Source organism: Lepeophtheirus salmonis, chromosome 3, assembly GCF_016086655.4.
Source record: "Lepeophtheirus salmonis chromosome 3, UVic_Lsal_1.4, whole genome shotgun sequence".
NCBI lineage: Eukaryota > Metazoa > Arthropoda > Copepoda > Siphonostomatoida > Caligidae > Lepeophtheirus > Lepeophtheirus salmonis.
The window spans coordinates 11,973,621-11,991,735 of record NC_052133.2 but is presented as its reverse complement, the minus strand read 5'-3'; the positions used below and the strand labels follow the sequence as shown (position 1 = coordinate 11,991,735).

Here is an 18,115-nt window from a genome sequence, read left to right as displayed (position 1 = left end):
AACCTTTAAAATTAAAAAAAGAAATTTAGAGAATAACCAATATATATATATATATTCTCACAAATTAATTTTTAATTATTTATAGTATTTATATGTTGGTCATAGAAAAACATTAATCTTTTATAATATATTAAGTCAATCCAATACTAAAAAAAAGCTATTCTATATGAACAATCAATCATGGTTTTTGTGTACGTCGCAATGGTAATCTTAAAAGCAATACACAAACTAAATGTGTACGCAAAATATCAAGCGTATAATTATATTTGCAGAAAATGAATGTTTTTATTTCAAGAGCAATTTATAGTTAAAAACTCAAAGCTGTCATCTACAGAACTTGATTTAAAAAGAGTCCCAAAAATGTATGGGGAAATTTCAATTTGATATAATTAGTTAATTACTTAACATACCTGGATCTGTTGTTACAGATATCTTGCTTCGTGATGTATCGTAATTTATCAATTTTCCATTATGATACCAAATCACAAATTGTGGGGGTTCCAAGCTCTGTAAAAAAAATATTGAAGTTTAAAACACTATATATATTTATAAAAATACTTTTATAAATATATTTTTACCGTTCCACATAATTACTGAAATAGTAATATTTTTATAAACTTCCCTTTAAATGAAAATGTTAATTAACGTCTAGAAAAATAGTTCAATTGATTGATTTAAATGAGATGAATACAATATTCAATCAGTAACAAAGAAAAAACTATATAATTAGCGGATGTTTTAAATCAAAACTTTATGAGTAAGTCATACAATACTGCTGATATCCACTTCTGTACATAGATCAAAAATCAAAACTTCTTGGTAATACATTTTAAATGTTATATAATAAAATGGAAACTACTATTTTTACAGATAAGAAATTGAAGGCATCCGGAATTTTTGGATACTCGTGTAAATTATCAAATACAACCTAATTTTTACAATTAAAATTGAATATTTATGTACATATAGTCAGTATTAATTAGTTTTGCATTATTATTAGTTTTTTTTGGGTGGAGGTTGTAGAATTCATGAAATATATTCGTATTGATTGAAAAGGAATTTGAAATTAATGTAAAAAGAACTAAACTGTTGGTGCCGGCTTAGAGTTTGTACATATGTATAAGAAAAAATCCTCATGGGAATTCTGTATTCTAATTTTTTTCATCATATTAATGAATTCCTTTGAAGTTGATATCAAAAAGGGAAATAAAAGTTTACATTATGCAGATTTTTTAGCTAACGTTTCTTTTTCTATGAAAAGTAATTCATAACGTAAAAAATTGGTATCTGAGAGAATGTTGACTATAAGCGTATTTTATTTGAATCCGAATTTCTTATATTTAGATTGGACTCTACTTTAATTTACTCATTATATACTATTTGATGGAGATCATTTTTTTACCTGTGATAGCTTTCTGGATAAAATAATTTTCCATAAAAGGTCCTTTTTTGCTCGTGTTTGAGTCAGATTTGAGCTATATTCAACTAAACTATTTTAAAAAAATGAAGGAAATAATTAGAGGTGTAAATCCTAAACGTTTACTACCATGTAAAACTTTTGTAGTCGACTATATGAACAGTGCTTGATAAATTCTATTTAGCTATTATCCTGATTCTTTCATTTATGAGGATAGAACATATAATTAAAGATTTTTGGTTGGAAAGTTATTGTTGTAAGCCCTTGTTGGACTCAGAGTAGAATTGAGGGTCGACATTCGAGTTATTTTAGACTTAACTTTACTTAATATGGAGTGGGATTTATTTTTCTCAAAAAAAGTATAGCTGCTTTTAGATAATCTAATAAAAATGTCAGAGGTACCATATCATTTGTCAGTTTCTTCTTTTATATATAACGGAAGTGCAAATTTTTACAACTCTATAAATAATTATCCATGTGTGTATATGTACTTGATACCATATATAGATGTGAGTGTTAGTGTAAAGGGTTGGACAGCTAAATGTGGACTGTAAATTAATGTTAATTTTCTCATCCATGTAAAAAGGCTTAGAGATTATTTTTTTGACATTCTGTGTTAAGCATTCTTTGTGCATAAAGAAACTAAAATACACATTTCGTCTTCTTGTCATTATAAGTGAGAAAAAAAGCTAAAAGGCAGAGCATTTCAGATCTCGTATATGCTGAAGTTGAGGTGGCGAGGATTATGGATATTGTGAAGTACTCCTGGAACCTGGGTTCAAAGGTGGGCAAGATGATGAAGAAGCCTCTTGGGGAAAGTAGGTATTGGAGGGCACAATTTAAAGATGGATCTGGAGTTCTTGGCCAGGTTGGAGAAGAAGATACAGAATGAACACCGCAAATCGATTAATTGCCTCACAAATTACTTCTGTGTGGCTGCAAGGATTATCAGGAGGGCTTTGAAGAGCAACTTGGGATTGCCCTCATAGACAAGGGTGCCCCACCACATTTTCCTTTCAAACACTTTACTATTCGAAATATTTACCAAATATGTATAGTAACTGGTGATAAAATGTCAATTCAATAGTTGTTCACTGTTTGTAGTAAACAAGTAAGAAAGAGTTAACTTTATACTTTGGTTTCTATATTATATTTTATATTTTTATATTCTCTTTGGATATTTAAAAAAAAACCAACCACTGATAAATATATTTGAAACGTCAGGATATTGTATAGGAAACAAATCAATTCTAAAAAAAATATATACTTAAAATCGCATTTCAATCACCCATTTCTAACTTTTATGTAAAGATTAACTCCATTCCATGATTTCAGATGAATAATATCTTTTTTGTATATTTACATATTTCGAAATATATAGTTTTTACAATTTCTTACAATTTCCCTTCTAATACAAACAAGAAAGTTTAACTGGGGAGTAAGCTACCCCATCATTATAATTGATATTTTAGCAATACATAATAATATTTACTGTATAAGTATCATTTAAAAAATAGGATACTTCTTTACCTTTATATTTTATACTTCTAAATTCATAGTCTAAAAATGTACTACGAGAAAAGAATGTTATATTTTCTAGACTGTGTAAAGAAGATATATTATTGCTGAATTAAAGAAATAATTATCAAACAAGGCATGTTCTGTATAGAATGAAATATCTCCTACTCTCTTTTCATATTCATCGCTAGTGTATATAAATAATAAGATCACACAATAACACATTCTTTGAAACCTTGACAATTAATTCTATACATAATAAAGTACCATCCCCAAAAATATTGTTGATAAAAAGTATATGATAAATTGAGAATCTAGATAAAATGTACCATGTAGATAATACGAATCTAGGAATCTGATAATAAAATATTCCTTATTTATAATACTACTGCTTTCCTTGGGGGAAACACTCGAACCAACCCTCAAAACTAACAAAAAAATGATTTTGCATCATTGTTTTCATTGCACAAAACTGGTTCGACAACGAAAATTATTCAGAATGTTGAGATTACACGCCTATCATATCCTTTTTAGAGACTATAGTGTTACTCTGCTAAGTGTGGTAATCCTACAGAAATTGTTCAAGACTACTCAGGTGTATGAGCTTAAACTCTAACATATGTGCTGTTCCCGAGCTTAATAAAGAAAAAACGGTTTTTTTCCGTTCAAAATTGGTAAATTGATAAGGTAAGGAATTGTGATTCGAAACGAGCGGTTTTTTCGGTAGGGATTTTTTTGACTGGCGCGGGCGAGTTCTGTCATATTCATACATAATTTTTACTCAGGATTGTTTTACAATTCTTCATGGAAAGATGAAAATCAGTGTTCTGTGAAAGAAGTGTTTTGCAAATTACGCCCAACTTATGGTCAACATAATTGATCTTCAGAATCTACAATTCGCAGAATAATCGAAAAATTTGAAGGGGTAGCAACTTGCTGTGATGTCCCGTCGTCTGGTAGGCCACATACAGCTCGCGGCGTAGAAAATATTGCAAACATAGCAGAGAGTGTAGTCGAACACGTTACCGTCAACGGCGAACGTTATGCCACCATGGTAATATACTTTTTGGTACCTCAAATTGAAGATCATGGTCTCCACGATATTTGGTTACAACAAGGGGGTGCCACTTGCCACACAGCGCGTAACTTATTGGGACATCATTTTGGTGAGCAATTAATTTCACGTTTTGGACCGATGAATTGGCTACCAAGATCGTGTGATATCAAACCTTTGGACTTTTTTCTTTGGGGCACCGTAAAAGCAAAAGTCTATGTGGATAAACCAGCGACAATTGAAGCATTGGAAGCAAATATTGAGCGAGTTATTCATGAGATTCCGATCACAATGCTCGAACGCGTCATCGAAAATTGGTGCGAAAGAATGGACCATTTAAAGGGCAGTTGCGGCCAACATGTGAAGGGGATTATTTTCTAGAAATAATTTTTTTGGTTCATAATAAAGTTTTGATCATAATAAAATATTTTATGCGTTTTAATTCTACAATCCAAAAACCGCTCGTTTTGAATCACCCTTGAGTGGAGTCTCCATAACCCTTTTTAAGCGATTGCTTCATTTAAACGGTATTTTTTCCCCATCACTAAGGTGTTTAAAATTAAAATGCGAAATGTTTTTTGATCAATTGCTCGGAAATAACAGAAGAAGCATCACAATTAGCACCATAACATCAGAACAGATTGTCATAAAATTTTGACAGCTGTATTTTGAAGATTGGTACTAACTGAAAATGAGGCAAATTACAAAAAAAGAAAATAGCGTCATCTATGTGCAAAACCAAGGACTTTTCAGCCTATGTGTTATATACATATATTCTTAAGGTGGGTTCACTGAAGTGCTTACACAATCATGTATTACGCATCTCTTTTTCCTTTTTATTATTATTAAAAAATAATTATAATATACATAGAGCCATTCTACGGGTATTAACAATTTAGTGAACCCACCTTTATTTATTTTTATTCACTGCTCTTTTATATGTACAAGTCAATTACGTAAATAAATAAACATTATAGTCTTGCTTCATATAACAACTTTTTAAAATTTCTATCAAAGAGGCAAGATAAAAAATAAATACACACAATTGCCTATTTTATGAAAGCAGTGTATTCCATTAGGGGAAGTTAAGTGTCTGGGATTTAATATTAAATATATATATTATTAATATTCTATAGATATACCTGAGAACATCTTGCTCGTAATGAAATATAAGGCGTGACAACGTAATATGTTTGGCAATCAGGCTGTAAAAGTAGTAGTGTATTAAGCGTGGTTTCATTCAACTTTAAGAATATATATTTTTCTATTTTAAACATAGTCAGTTACTATCATGTGTGCGAAGAGTGAGGAACATGAGCTTGGCGTCGATTTTTTTTACAAAAAATATTTTAACATAATAATTTATAAAATTAAAGTAATTGAACTTTTATCGATGTAATTTATGAAAATCAGATAATTGCTTCAATTTCTAATATAAAAAAAACGTTTTTTTTCCATTCATTTGATAATTTGAAATTTGCAAAAATCTTTTAACACTAATATCTCTATAATGAAGAATGTTAGAGCTCTAAAACTGGTTCATCATTTGAAATGGGAGAGGTATTTTTCAATCAAGTAATTGAAATTGGTTTTATTCTTGAACAACCAAGATTTTAAAGGTCTTTGTAGAACCACCAAATGTTAATACTCAATCAACTAATCATCCACAATTATAAAGATAAAATATGTGTCTTTGTATATTAAAATAACTATCCTATAAAAATTGTACATGCAAAGTTATTTAATAAGAAACCAAAAACGAAAAATAAATCACTAGGTATTAAAATACACTTAAGTTCAGTGTATGGTGCCCATATATTTCCCGAAGAGTAGTCTTGTATTTTACCTATTATCAATCAGCTATTCCAACCAATAACTTGGCTTTTTAATGGTCACAATGAAAAGTGTTTAACATGCCAGTTACTCCTCGGCATAACCAGTTCAAAAGAAGAAGATCATCTCAACGAGGAAGTGCAAAAGGCAGGAAATATATATGTATATATATATATACAGGGTTGGGTAGGTAATGTGGACTCAAGAGGTTGCTTTAGACATAAAGTTTTGTCTCCATAATTACTCAAAAAAAAAAAAATTATAAACAAGATCTTTGCAAACTTGGTCACTCAATATGGTCACCTTTAGATTCATTTGCAGCCTTTACAGGTCACCAAAGGCCTAGCATGAGTTGATTAAAAATTCCTCAGATAAGTTGTCCCACGTAGCTACAATGGTAGCCTTCAGTGATTCCACATTTGTGTGTGGAGTTTTGTTGGTTCCCCTTTCCTTAGTGCTCCAGGCAGTAAAGTATAGCGGCTTCAAATCTGACGAGAAAGGGGCCACTTCTCTTTGCTTCTTTATCTCTCGAGCCACTTGTCCTTCATGACCTCTGTTAGAAGGGGTCATGGGGTCCTCTTGTATGAGGAAAATCGCAAGTTGCCCTAAACTAACCTCTTTACTATAATCTTTTTATGCACATAGGATGGATCATTCAGAATGTTACAAAATAATCACTAAAAATTCTTATATTAATGGTACTAATATATGTACATATATAAGTAGAAAAGTCAGTTTATGGACATTGGGCAATCCTGGCGGGCGTCACCTCTCTAATCGGGGTTTCAATACAAAATTTTAAATATGTACTATGATTATGAAACAAAACTTAATCTGTTTTTTTTTGTCTTATAAAACTAGTTTGATTGCCTTTTTAATAAGGAGATAATTATACCACACCTTGTATTACCTCAGAATCCACCCCAGAGAAGTAAAAAAAAATAATGTGCCTTTTTTTCGATTTCTTACTAAATGTAACGAAAAAAACCTAGTTTCAGTACAAAAATATAGATGAATTAATTTTCTACTTTTCCATAAATTTTAAGTATTTAATTTTTTTTTGTTATTCATAGTGCTTTTAACTCTGTTATTTGTTAAAAAAATTATACTGATCAAAAGTTTTTAATCTATTTCAACATACCTAGTTATGTATACATAAATTTAATTAAAATATCAAATGTAAATACACACACCTCACTTAAAATATTTATGTTAGAATGAAGATGCATATACTTTATTAGAGTTGAGAAACTGCTTAATTTTTTCTCAAAAAGGGTTATTTTTATACATAACTAAACACGTAAATTAATTATAGAAATCCAATTAATATTATTTAAAAAAACCTCTCTTCTCAGACAGTTATTATTTAAACAAAAAGATTTGCCAAAGAAAACTTCTAGCATTTTTTTGTCATGTTAAGTAACTATCATATATATATATTACATTTATGCTTTAAAAATAAAAATACATTTGACACGAAAACTTATTTCAAGGCATTAATTTAAAAAAAAAAAGAAGTTGTTGTAGGTCTCATTTTTATGTTATAAAATCACTTCCAACCTCAATTACAATATTTATATGTATAAGGCTGAAAGTGCAAAAAGTCCTGCTGCCACATGTAAAGCCTCCTATTTGCAAAATTGTTGATCTAGGGCTTCACCTTTGTATCTAGCAAATCTAGGTAGGCACCAATGTTTAGAATAAGGCCTTGGAGAGTACGTGAGGAGGTATGGAGCTAACTACCCCAAAAACTATAACGTAGGATTGGAACTTCGTCTGCTTCAACTTTAGAGGCTTCAAATTCATTCCTAACCTAGAATTCAGAACAATTGTTATGTTTGTAGCTTCCGGTGCGATTCTATTGAGGGCTCTAGGCCTTTTCCAAATAATTGGGTCATCAAATTCGCGATTGATTTCATTTTTCCCAACTTATTCATATTTAAAGAAGCTATCACAAAAAAAAAATGCAAAAATGACGGCATAGATAGCTTGCGCACCATGTAGTTATTATATTTAATATTTACACAAACACTATTTAATATTTGGCAGTTTCATATACCCGTATCTAGATTTACAAAATATTCCTTAAACAGAAAAATTGGTGTGAAGTACCCTAAAAAATCCGTGACCGAATATAAAATTAAGTTTGACTCAATTTATATTAATGCAGGTGTTTTCAAAGTGGGGTTCTCGAGATGATTTCTAAGAATGAAGAATAAAATTTAAATTGACGTTACTTGAAGTGGATAAAAACTTAAGTAATTATGAATATACATATTTTTCATTAGTTTCTTCTGGATCCTATTAAAAATATTTTTTAGAAGATTGTACGTCCGAAAATATAACTTTATACGGCCCTTTTACCGCCACAGCTTATCATCTGTATTCTGACATAAAAGATGCATTTATTGAACTTTCATGTTATTAAATATTAAAACAGAGTTCAATGATGATCAATTGAAGAATTATGGATATCTGTGATGAATGAGTATCCACTCCTGTATTTATGTGAGAAGACCTTTTCTGTATTAACTTATATATAAAGATAGTGTTTATACGTAGAGGATGATCATTGAGTTGATTTTTTCAAAATTAAATCTAGAATATACCTACTTTGTTCAATGTACAGTACACATCTGTGACATTAAGACCTTGGTTCGTTTATTTACCTATTTTCACATCCACAGCCTGTAAGGTAATGGTATTTGTTTGTGGGTCCCGAGTTTTACTTTATTTACCGCAAAAAAAAAAGAAAAAAAAGAATTGATAGTATTTCAAGTAGTACATATATGTGTCGCTGATTTTATATTCAAAATAAATACAAGTGTTTCTTATCTTTTTATTATATTTTTCGATATATGTGGAATTTTTGATCAATATAGTCAAATAACTTAAATTATTTACCTTTGGACTGAGCTTTATAGGGTATATATATGGCTTTTAATTAATCTATTTCAATAAAATGCACTCCAACTTATTTTATACATCACTCAACAATAGCTGTGAGGGTTGCAATTTTTCTAGGCACATATTTTAATGGTCGAACTCAAAAAAGTTTTGAACCCTCAAGATATATGTAATACATATTTTTTGAACATTGATTACTATATAAAACCTGTATTTTATACACTATGAGGCCCATTGGCAAACAGATCTTAACATTATAAATTTTCTAAAATTTTGCCCGTTCCTCAGTTATTTGTTTCTTGAGAACATTCATATTTTGAGCTCTGACATCAATATGTGCCCATATTCTGTATGAAAGTAACTGAGCTCCCTCTAATATATCTTTGAATGAAAAATTATTCAAAGAGACACAATAATTGAAAGTAGTTTGGTTTATTTACGGACAATGTAGGATCTCACCTGTTTTGAGGCCTGTAAATGGAATGGAGGATATTAAAATTTACCTTATATATTTAGTACGCGTCTTTTTTAGCTTCCAACCTTTAATCAGAAAAAAACCCCACGAATAAGTAAGGCTAAAAATTAACTATAAAGTTAATTATAAAATGACTATCGAATAATTGTTGAAATTTTTTGAAGCTTAGCAAAACATAATCAACAAATCAATGTTTAAAGGACTAATAGGAGGAACAAACAATAACAGTTGACAACAAATACAGTGTTAATGTTTGTGTTCGTAAGATAAGAAGACTATTTGCTTCTTCTGCAGTGAAAGCAAAGAAGTACAATTTTGTTTTTTCCTTTTAAAAAGTTAAATCTGTATTTTTTTTTTCTTCGTTTCAAACTCTTCTTTAGTTTCTTGAATAAATGGATTTTTTGCTTCCTTCTACATATACATACAAAGAAAACATTTTAGAATGACAGATATAAATTATTTTTCATAGCCTTGCTTATGAGTAATATACTTTGTATTCGTCTGCTTTTTTGCTTGCTTCCTACGGGTTTCTTCATTAGGATGTGAACGTCCTATTTTACAATAAAAATATTTTTTACTGTATCAAAGTGTTATTGTTTCAATCTTTGCTATACATATACATGCCCACTATCAGGTAACAAATAATTGCAATTATATGTACTGAGGGGAGTCCGATAACTTCTGCTTTTGGGTCAATTACCTGAAATTAGTTTGACCCAGACACGCCAAATAATTAACAGACCATTCAAATCGGATTTCTCACCCATCATTCCATTTTCCAGGATTTTCCGAAGTTTTTGCACATATAGTGAGTTAGGATACAAAACTTGCAGTAGTATATAATTGAATTTTTATCCCCGTTATTTTAATTATGAGGTTTCGTTACGCAACCAAATGCCAGCTGAAGTAAAAATAAACAAGTGTTGATATTATCTCATGTCCCTGTGTAAAAATATCGGAGCAATAACAAAATAGGCAAGGCGTGTGCAATTTTTCTATTTCCATATGAACTACTTACAATATTAAGAAGTACATTACAGCCCCATAACACCAAGAACGACCAACATATATTTTTGCAGGAACAATATTGCTGACTTTTGGATTGCCTCCATGTGGTCCTTCTCCAGCCTAACCTAATCTGTTTTCCGGGGTATTGGAGGTGTTATTGTTCGTCAAAGAGGCCATATGGAATAAAGAGTAAAGCTAAACACAGTATTTCAACATATCAAAAGTTGATTTGAGTTGTTTTTCTCATAAAAACTACGTTTTTTTGTAATTTGGACATGCTACTGCAAGTTTTGGGTCAACACTCCATAGAATACTTCCTAGAAATATTCATTTTTCCAGGAAATTTAGGATTTAATTATTTAATAATATAATGAATATATACGTTATTCTAAAAAGCTGGAACTGTAGGCTTATTAACACAATTTGTGCAATAATAATTTTAAAATTGAGGAACATGGGAAAAAATAGTTGAAAATGAACTATTTTTTCTTAAAATATAAAAAATATATACTTAAATTTCTCCGTACTTAAGTATATACTAAAGTGACTTGATACTACCCGGGATTCGGTAATCGAATTCATCGAATCTATTGGTATAGATCAGTCAATCGCAATAAAGCTGATGATCTTCAAGTATCCGAAAGTTGGATGATTTTACCGACTATTCTAGTCACGTCTGGTTTTACGGGAAAAAAATAGGAAGCACTTGCAAAGGACCCGTTCTTGACTCTAGAGGCTCCGTAAAGCTTTCAATTTTTTATAAATATTTAAATATATATTCAATCAGAAAAATTACTTTTTGTCAGATTGATCTTTTTAGAATAGGTCATATTGAAGAATTTAATAAAAGTTCTTACAAAAAGTCATTCTATGCATGTCATTTATGAAGAAAAGGTCTCAAAAGATTGATGTTTTCTAACATAAGGGCATTGTGAAAAATAAATTTTTCATATTTTTTAAAGGTCATTTACAAAAAAAAAAAAAAAAAAAAAAAAAAAAAAAAAAAAAAAAAAAATATTACAAGAAATTAAATTTTGAAAAGGGAAGAAAGAAAAAGAGCCCCACACATTTATCTTTACCTACCCCAGGCTATGTTCATGCAAAAAGCACCTTGATGCCAGTCAGTATCTTGTCCATAAATTAATTTTGGATTTTTTTCCGTTGTTGGATACGATTGCAAAAAGTTAAAAAATATCCTGTTTTAGTTAGAAGTTTAAAAACATTCACTAAAATGACCAATGTTTTGTTTTGATTACATGTCTCTAAGTGTAATATCGGATGGACAAAAAATAGGCAACACGTGTGTGATCTCTTCTCCACTGGTGTCAATGCCGAGAAGGTTACAGAGAAATCTATTACAACTACATAAAGCCAAGAAGAACAAAAAAATATACTAGTCAATGAAGTTGGGTTGATAATTCTTACATTTCAAATGGATTTTGATAATTTAATATGAAAACAAGTTCACTTTTTACTTCCTGACTTTTATTTATCACATTTAGTTGTGAATATATGAATCCTCTTCAATTGGAATAATTCACAATTATAGGTATTCATCAATGATCACTCGATGTAGACTAATTTATCAATAAAATATCATGTTAGAATAAAATTATATATTATAATTTAATTCTATAATGATAAATGAAAATTCTATCATGGATATCTCAACATCAACATATATGATCATATTTCTTTTAAATATTGATACTCAATCGTAAATCAATTCATGGATTTTAACCTCATTATTTTTTGCTGAGATATTCACTTTTTATTTTTCTAGATTGAACAGATAAGATATTTATCTAACTTTTTCATTTTGGGCAGCAACAATGTTTTTCATCAGAATAACTGAACCCAGAGATTTACAAAAAAAAAAAAAAAAACACGTTTGAGGACATGGATAAATTTGTAATATTTTGAATGATTGATATTTTCCAAAAAATATCACATTAGGAAGCTTTCAATCCAATCTATATTTTTTAAGGTACAAAATTTATAGTTCATTTTTGTTTTGTTTGCGGCAAATAAGAAATGCCATTTTCTCTCAAAAATATCTGTTGTAACCACATTTGGACATCCTAGTTGGCACCTCTGATCGGAAGAAGGAACAGAGGGAGTGAAGGAGTTAATAAAGGAAGATCTATAATAACTAAGTGTATTTACTTTACTTTAATCGTAAAGGCCCGAGTACCATATATCTAATAAATTGTTATAGCTGATTTGCGGTAACAGGAAAGTTCATCATAAAAGAAAGGAGGTGAATTTTATAGGGGTGAAATGAGCGCGATGAACTTTACGTACACGCTGATTTGCAATTAAATGTTGGAAATTCATACAAATAAGTTCTTATTTTATTATCCTTGAGTTTTTGACCCGATGATGTATCAATGAGGCAACAAGGAACCATGCAAGTTGAAGACATATTAAACGTCTACGAATAATTATAACTTTCTATGCAAATTATTTATCTATTTTATTTAACGAATGATAAAATAATATTACTTATTGAATCAAAACAGTAATGTTTATTATAGAGAGGTTACTTGATTTTATCCAGGTGTTAATGAATGCATGCTATAAATAACAATATAATAAACTAAGCTTCTGTAGTTTATATATAAATATATTTACTTACATGAGAATAATTAAACATAAATAATTTACATAGGAGAGTCATAAAATAATTATGATATTATTACTCTATGTAAAAGGTATAACCCATATAAATTTCATTTCATTTGAATTCATTAAGGTAAAAAAGCAACACATTTAATGTTTTACATTTTTACCCTTTACTGTCATGGTATTTAAGTAATATTTTGCCTACTCATACCGCGTGTTCGAAAAGCCTAGGAATGTTAACAAATGAAAATTTTACGATAGTTTTAGAAGTGAGGTTTAGGTCAAATTAAATACTCTTGAATGGAAAATCTAAGCCAAGAGAAAGGAGGTCGGCGTTCTTGTCCGCGCTAGTCACACCAACATCATGAACATACTTTCAGTCAGCATCCATACAGTCTCGCAGGTCAGAAAACGACCAGCAGCTGGAGATAGCACTAAATAGAAACCTTGATGGGGTCAACCAAGAAAACTTATTCCAGAAGCTACTTGAGAGGCCTTTGAAGTCAATCCAAGAAGTAAAATGACTGAGCTGACAAAGTTTCCACAGGGGCAGGAGCTGTAAAAATTGCTGGTGGTAGTCCCAAGGTTTCAGAAACACACTTTTTTTCCAGCTTTGAAAACGTCTTCTGAATGATCTTAATGTAATTAGAAACAATTTCGTTTTTTTGTGATGAAAAACCTTCACTGTTGATCCTATTATTATCCGCTACGGGCGTCGAATATACTTGAATATTACTGGACAACTAACTCTACAACTTCTATGAACTCACATTTTTACTAAATCAAAAAGATGAATTCTGAAAAGGAAAGAAAAAGTTGCATACATCATGAGGGGAATTGTGGGAAAATGATCTACATTATCATAAAAAGCGATTTGGGATTTGATTTTACTTCCTTCCCTTCAAATCTACTTTTTCTAATGAAACGTCATGACAGCTACTCTTATCCCAAAAATTTTACAAATTTTCACGGTTACCATGTCATTTTTTGTGGAAGTAGGTCATATGATTTACATCTCTTTAAATAAACTGCAAAGTTTGTTTGTTCGACGACACCTCATAACTCTGTGTACTACCTATTGTTCCACATATTTTCACTTATTTTAAGCATTTGACAAATTTTCTTTAGATATTTTTCTACCTATTATAAAATCCGTGGCTGAGAACCTCCTTGTTTCGTATTGAATGGAATTTTTTGGCACAACTTTATCAATTTATTATTTATTTAAAGAAAACCTTTTTTCTATGTACAAAGTAGGTCGAAGAGGATTTTAAAATCCAAATATTATCTTTCTTCATGAAAAATCACACCTTTGTAGTATGTATAACATTATTGAAAAACGATAACTTTCATATTTAATGTATATATATATTAGACTGTACTGAAATGACAAAACTTAGAAATTTGGTATGGCCAGATATTTTTTATTTTACATTTTCTTCTTCTAAACAAGAAAACTTCCATTAAACGTCCCAAAAAAGGTCCTTCATGTATGCGTCTTGATTTGAAAATCTGTAAAACTTCAAAAAAAACAATGTATTTAAGTATATTTTTATTTTATAAGATTGATATTTTTCATTCATTATGAATAGTTTTTTTTAGATAAAACTAATCAGTTAACTTTAAGGAATGACTTCTGCCATAAAAGGCGAGTGGCGTTATTCAAATCCCTGATATAAATAATTTAATTATTATCCCGAATGAGGTTAGGTGAACAGTATAGGCGTACACTCAGCTTAATATCTCCCAAATCACTTCCATCTCTTTTGCCTCTAATTTTTTATTTTTTAAATTGTCCATCTTCCTACTTAAAGCTTGATAATAAAAATAATAGAACACGCTCAAAGTGCAACTAATAGATACAATTTTGGTCCAAAGACTTGTTCCATTAGTGTGGGAATTTCATACCAATAAATTACTGCTATGTCACATAACAACTGAGCTCAATGGTCCCAAAAATTGAGCTACCTCGTTTTAAGTTTTATCAATAATATACATCAACTTTATTATGTGTTTGTATATTATAAATAGGCAAACTTAGGGAAATTATTTGTGGTAACGTTCACGATTTGAATTTATTATAAATTCTGCAAAAATATGCACAAGTTTCTCCATACGTAAAATGTCTAAAATTGTCTAACGATCAATTTTATGCTTATTGCATGACAAAAGGATTATCTTAGCAATTGCAGATGAATAACATCTTAAAATGAAAATCGACATTGTTTCATATTCCATATGGCTCATATTGGTTAGTCGTTTCGTACGACTCTACATCTCAAATCATAGGTTGCCCAGAGATAAAAAAAAAGTTCCACCTTATTGTTGAGTTGATTGTTAATTTTTACTTCAATATGTGGTTTGAAATTGAAATTGATTGAAATGTTTTAACCGGTCCATCATATAATATACAATTAATTCCAAACATGAAAAAAAAAAAGATGCACTGTCAAAAAAAAAAGAAAAAAGTATTGCTTTGAAATTTGTGGTAAAAGGTGTGTTGCATACTCACTCTGAGCATGTTCTACTGTATTTACAATCAAGCTGTAAGAAAGAAGATAGACAATTCGGAGACATGAGAGATGAATGTGATTTGGGAGAAATCAGTATTCGGTCATCCTGTTTAACTAACCTTAATTGGAATGCTACATTAATGATTAATATCCAGGATTGGAACAACGCCACTGACCTTTTATGGCGGTAGTCATTCCTTAAAGTCAACTGATTAGTATTATTGAAAAAATGAAAAATAAAACATTCATAAGAAATGAAAAACTTCAAACTTATAAAATGAAAAATAAAAATATGCTTAAATACAAACAAATCAACACTAGAAAAAAAGGAATAATAAATAAAAGTTCGTATTTTTAAGAGTTAAATTGACAATTTTTGTAGTCTAAAGTAAAAAATTATTAAAAACTCGAGTTCTTATTTGCATAAATGAACAACTATAATAAGAATATTATACAATTTGTATCAAAAAATGGATAGAAACATCAAAGTCCATGCGCGTAATAGCAGGACAAAAAATAATATATATTCCTTGGCAGCATGTGTGGAACTAAAATACTCATACTATGAGGCAAGTTAAAAAAATATTGTTTAAGTTTTTTTGCAAAATATATGCCTAATTTAAAATACTTAAAAAATAAAAATTATCTAACTCGATTCAAATAGATAATTTTAAAAAACAACACAAAAATATCTTTTTTTTCGAAGTTTTATGGATTTTCAAATTGTTTCGACGTTTAATGGATATTTTCTTGTTTAGAGGAATAAAATGCAAAATAAAAGGTGTCCAGCGATACCAAATTCCAAACTTTAGTCATTTAGGTAAAGTCCATTATTCATATCTATATACAATTTATGTGATATAGATTTCTGATAAAAATAAAAAACTCTTTAGCTTGGATCAAATTTATATCTAAAGTTACACTTGAAAAGATATACTTTCACTTTGACATAATAAGAAGAGAATTGGGATGATACCGATCAAATAAGAAATCTATTCAACATTTGACAAAAGGTATCTCAAACAATGTGTAAGGAGAAGTAAGATTATAGAAATATATTATTGTCATGTAAATAAACTAAATATAATTTCAAAGACGAAAAGAACCAGATTTTGAGAACCAGAGAAGGAAAAAATAGAACAGTTAGAGAAAAAATATATATATGAACGCCGTTTATTTAGTTTGTCATTTCTTTTTTAGTTTTTATTGTTCTGTAAAGACATCTTTTTATCTCAAATTTAAAGCCAAGAAGGAAAATGATGACCACGTCATAGAATACTTTTTCATCCTCTAATGACGCCCAAGAGTATTTTGCAAGATAAAATGGCGTCATCCGTCTATTCTAAAAATAACTTCACAAACAGAAAAGTTGACACTATATTTGCTGTAAGTTGTCCATTTTTCTGTTTCTGTTCCTACTTTTAGTGTTCTGAACGCTGATTGCGCAAATTTAAAATCGTTCTTACTACACTATGAAATATTCTGAAGGGGTATTTGAATAATAGTTATATAGTCGGAAGAATTGAACCCAAATTAGTTAAGTACCAACTGATTTTGGCCCTTTTTCTGTTTATTTTCGAACAAAGGGCTATGATATACAGTAAATGTAACGACCTATAACCCAAATTCTTCATCGACTATAGGAGTATCTGCCTATTTTGCAATGAAGCGAAAGAGATTACTAACTATCTCATTTGGAGCGGCAGGCTTTTAAGAGAAACTTATTACCTGATCGATAATGCTGGGACAACAACTGATAGAGATGAATGTTTAAGAAATTATAGTGGGAAGGGGGAAGGCAAGTTCAACATCAACAAAATCATTGCCCCATAAGTCTTAGAATAACTTCAACAGCCAAGAAAGCACATAAATATTTATTTCTGGACACATATTTTTACGAAGTGTATGTAATATAAAAGAATATGATATAGTTTGATATACTGACAAAGCAAGAATAAATGGTCACATAGGTGTTGATTTTGCCTTAACACAACATGACGCAGTTATTGGGGAATGTTCATTAAGACTTTATGATATAAACACAGTATTCCAAGCTGAAGTTGAAGCTATCAGAAATTTAGTAGGTAATCATCCATTTGACAATAGGAATGGCAAGATGATATTGATAATATCTGATAGCCTGTCCGCTATAGACAGCTTTAATATAAAACCAGGGGGCATATTGAACGAAGAAATTTATTGCTGTAAAAAGGCCCTCAAGAATTCTAAGTGTGTTATCAAAGTTGGATAGATGAATGGTTACAATAATAACCCAGGAACTGATGCTTCGGCTAAGGAAGATGCAGAACGGGATACACCAGTCTCTGTCCCTAATTCCACGTGTCAGGCAAAGAAAGCAATCAGAAGAGAGTGGCGAACTATTTGGCAACAGTTGGATAGCCGCTGCCAATTTAAGCAGTTTATCGTCAAGCCATACATCGTAACAAAAGTTTACAAATACAAGAGACATCAAATCTCAATTATAGTCAGTATGATATGTGGCCATATACAACTTAATAGACATCTTTTTAAAATGGGTAAAACCCTGAGCCCGATCTGTCGAATCTATGAAGAAGATGGGGAAAAACCATTTTATATTATCTATGACTGTGGACGTACAATGACAGAAGCTTGCTATGAAGTCTGTGGAAAAGAAAAGAATCAATGAAGGAGCAACTCTTGAGGATTTTTATTGTGGTATGTAATTATGATTTATTTTATAATAATAAAGTTAGCAATTCTTAGATGAACCTCTACCAGCTGAT

At 30.0% G+C, this 18,115-nt stretch overlaps 1 protein-coding gene across 2 annotated transcripts in view; it reads right to left on the bottom strand.

The window, feature by feature from the left end:
* dpr12 (defective proboscis extension response 12) overlaps positions 1-18,115 on the bottom strand; it is a 382,253-nt gene that overhangs the window by 61,779 nt on the left and 302,359 nt on the right. For both annotated transcript variants that reach the window (XM_040708020.2, XM_040708021.2), the window contains exon 6: positions 411-507. In XM_040708020.2, the coding sequence (XP_040563954.1) occupies positions 411-507 (97 nt within the window). The remainder of the gene's footprint in view (positions 1-410; positions 508-18,115) is intronic.